The sequence below is a fragment of the Fukomys damarensis genome, unplaced genomic scaffold (assembly GCF_012274545.1).
Source record: "Fukomys damarensis isolate Sample0158 unplaced genomic scaffold, DMR_v1.0_HiC HiC_scaffold_34, whole genome shotgun sequence".
NCBI classification, from domain to species: Eukaryota; Metazoa; Chordata; class Mammalia; order Rodentia; family Bathyergidae; genus Fukomys; species Fukomys damarensis.
This window is the reverse complement of record NW_022900946.1, coordinates 20,410,239-20,413,019: the sequence shown is the minus strand read 5'-3', so window position 1 is coordinate 20,413,019 and position 2,781 is coordinate 20,410,239. Positions and strand designations below refer to the sequence as shown.

Sequence of the window (2,781 nt, the reverse complement as noted above, 5' to 3'; positions counted from 1 at the left end):
TCCCTGGGTGGGGGGACCCGGGGGGAAGCGAGGGGGACAAGAGCTGGCGCGTTAGAGACCCAGGCGAGGGAGACGCCAGCAGACGGGCGCAGCGGTAGGGGGAGGGCGCGGAGGCCGAGGCACTACCGGAGCAGGGGAGGCAGAGATTGAGACCCCCGGGCGGGGACGGGGCACAGAGACGCCTACGTCCAAGAGGTACAGACCCTGGGAGGCAAAGATCCCGGGAGATATCTTCCCCCAGGCAGACAGCGCCGCCCAAAGAGTGAGAGAACAGCAAAGACAACGCCCCCAAGGTCGCCCAGGAGACCCCGGAACGGCCCCGGGGGCGGCCCGGTGGTATCCGGGCCAGGACGACCTCTCCTTGGTTGGGGAGGATGGGGACGCGGGCCCTGCTGGGCCTCCTCCTCTTTCTTCTGCTGCTGCAGCCGCACAGGGCCTGGGCGGGAAGCCTGAACAGCCCAGGTGAGTCAGGTACAAGGCCAGGTCATGGTCACTGCTCGGTCCTCGGCCTCTGCACCGGGGCTAGTTGGGGGCCCGAGGCTGGAGAGGCGGCAGAGCAGGTGGTGGGAGCCGCTGAAAAGCCCTAGGGCCCCGCTGGGGCGGACGCCAGGGGTACTGCCAGCGACCCCGGCGGGAGGTGGGTGATGTCCTAGGAGGGTCCAGCCTCCCCAGGTCCCGCGATTGCCCGGCAGGTCTGTCCGAGTGCTTCCAGGTGAATGGCGCCGACTACCGTGGCCACCAGAACCACACGGGCCCGCGCGGGACCGGACGCCCGTGTCTCTTTTGGGACCAAACGCAGCAGCACAGTTACAGCAGCGCCAGTGATCCCCAGGGCCGCTGGGGGCTCGGCGCTCACAACTTCTGCCGGTGAGGGGCGAGGCCCGACGCCCAGCTGCTGGTGGTGGTTGGTGCCCTGGGGGGGTCGGGTCCTCTCAGCCTGAGGAACCAAGGGCGGGGCCAACGGGGGGTGGATCTTGCACAGGGGGCGGGGCGGAAGGAGCAGAGCCTGTTCGCAAAAGGACTAGGATTTAACTGCCTAACTTCGGCAGAGCTCGTCAGGTCCAAGAAAGAATCGGGGGCCGGTTGAAGCAGGGCCTGGTCAGAGGGGGAGCCCTACAGTAAAGAGACAGCCTCTTGCTGTACTTCTTTGAGCGGCATCAACTATGCGTGATGGAGGGATTTGGATCTGAGCCCCAGTTGGCCTCAGAGGCAAGGACCTAGGGAGGCCGCTTCTCTGGAACTGCAAAGTTTGGGGTTCATCACCATTGCTCCAAGCGGGTCACTATTGTGCACGCCTGCAATTCCAGCACTCAGGAGGCTGTGGCAGGAGGATTGCAGTGAGTCCAAGGCCACCCTGGGCTACACAGTGTGTTCACGGGCAGCCTGAATTACATACGTAAACAAATAAACAAACAAACAAGGCTCTGAGACAGGGGAGAGGCCAAGACTGAGGGTAAAGTCCTAAAACATGAGGTCAAGTCCTAGCAACAGCCAAGGTGATGTTGAGAAACACATGGAGAAAACTAGAACCTGTGTGCACGGAGTCTACCAAGTGGAGCCTGGGGGGACACTGCACACAGGGGCAGTGGGATTCTGACTTCCCCCCACCAGGAACCCAGACGGTGATGTGCAACCATGGTGCTATGTGGCTGAGACGGAGGAGGGCATCTACTGGCGCTATTGTGACATCCCCACGTGCCACAGTAGGTGGACCCGGCTGGAGAGGGAGAAATGCTGTGGGAGGGCTGCTTTTGGAAGCGGGAGCCTGACCCCACTGTCCCGCCAGTGCCTGGCTACCTGGGCTGCTTTGTGGACTCTGGCACACCCCCAGCTCTCAGCGGCCCCAGTGGCACCTCCACGAAGCTCACAGTCCAGGTGTGCCTTCGTTTCTGCCGCATGAAGGGGTATCAGGTATGGTACTGCCCATGAGCACTGGGCAGTGACCCCCGACTGACCTTGACCTCAGGACTCCACTCCCAATATTCTGACACCAAACCTTGACTGATTTCTGAACCTTTAGCCTGATTCCCACTTCTGACCCCACCACTCCATCCCTACTGGTGTCCCTGCCTTTGGGGTCACCCAGTCTGTGCTCCCAGCTGGCTGGTGTGGAGGCTGGTTATGCCTGCTTCTGTGGCTCTGAGAGCGACTTGGCCCGGGGACTTGGGGCACCTGCCACTGACTGTGACCAGATCTGTTTCGGCCACCCGGGCCAGCTGTGTGGTGGCGACGGGCGGCTAGGCATCTACGAAGGTGAGTGGTAGGCTGGAGGGTCCTTTTGGTGAAGAGATAAGGACGGGCCAGGTGTCCCATACCCTAATGGGGCAAAATCAGGAAAGGGGGAGCGGTAGGCTGGGGTTCCTGCCTGGGGGGAGGATGAGAATTGACAGCAGGTCAGAAAAAGGAACTGGAGAACAGGACCTTTGCAAGGATTGGTCGAAAGGCAGGAAGTTAGGCAGGACCTGGGTTTGGGGTGGGGCCTCGAGTAGATTGGGCTCTTCTGGGTCGGGGCCTAGCTGGACCGGAAGCAGTGACCATTAAGGGACAGCTCCGCTGACCTCAGGGTCTTGACCACTGGTCTTGCATGCAGTGTCTGTGGGCTCCTGCCAGGGAAACTGGACGGCGCCTCAGGGTGTCATTTACTCTCCGGACTTTCCCGACGAGTATGGGCCAGATCGCAACTGCAGCTGGGTGGTGGGCCCGACGGGCGCGGCGCTGGAGCTCACCTTCCGCCTGTTCGAGCTGGCGGACCCGCGTGACCGGCTGGAGCTGCGCGACGCC

General features: G+C 62.4%; 1 protein-coding gene across 1 annotated transcript in view; it reads left to right on the top strand.

Annotated features, from left to right (window-relative positions):
* Kremen2 (kringle containing transmembrane protein 2) overlaps positions 1-2,781 on the top strand; it is a 13,667-nt gene that overhangs the window by 8,538 nt on the left and 2,348 nt on the right. Inside the window, exons 3-8 of the mRNA XM_033758550.1 lie at positions 246-462; positions 693-867; positions 1,612-1,703; positions 1,787-1,911; positions 2,100-2,253; positions 2,591-2,780. Of these exons, the coding sequence (XP_033614441.1) occupies positions 375-462; positions 693-867; positions 1,612-1,703; positions 1,787-1,911; positions 2,100-2,253; positions 2,591-2,780 (824 nt within the window). The 5' untranslated portion in view covers positions 246-374. The remainder of the gene's footprint in view (positions 1-245; positions 463-692; positions 868-1,611; positions 1,704-1,786; positions 1,912-2,099; positions 2,254-2,590; position 2,781) is intronic.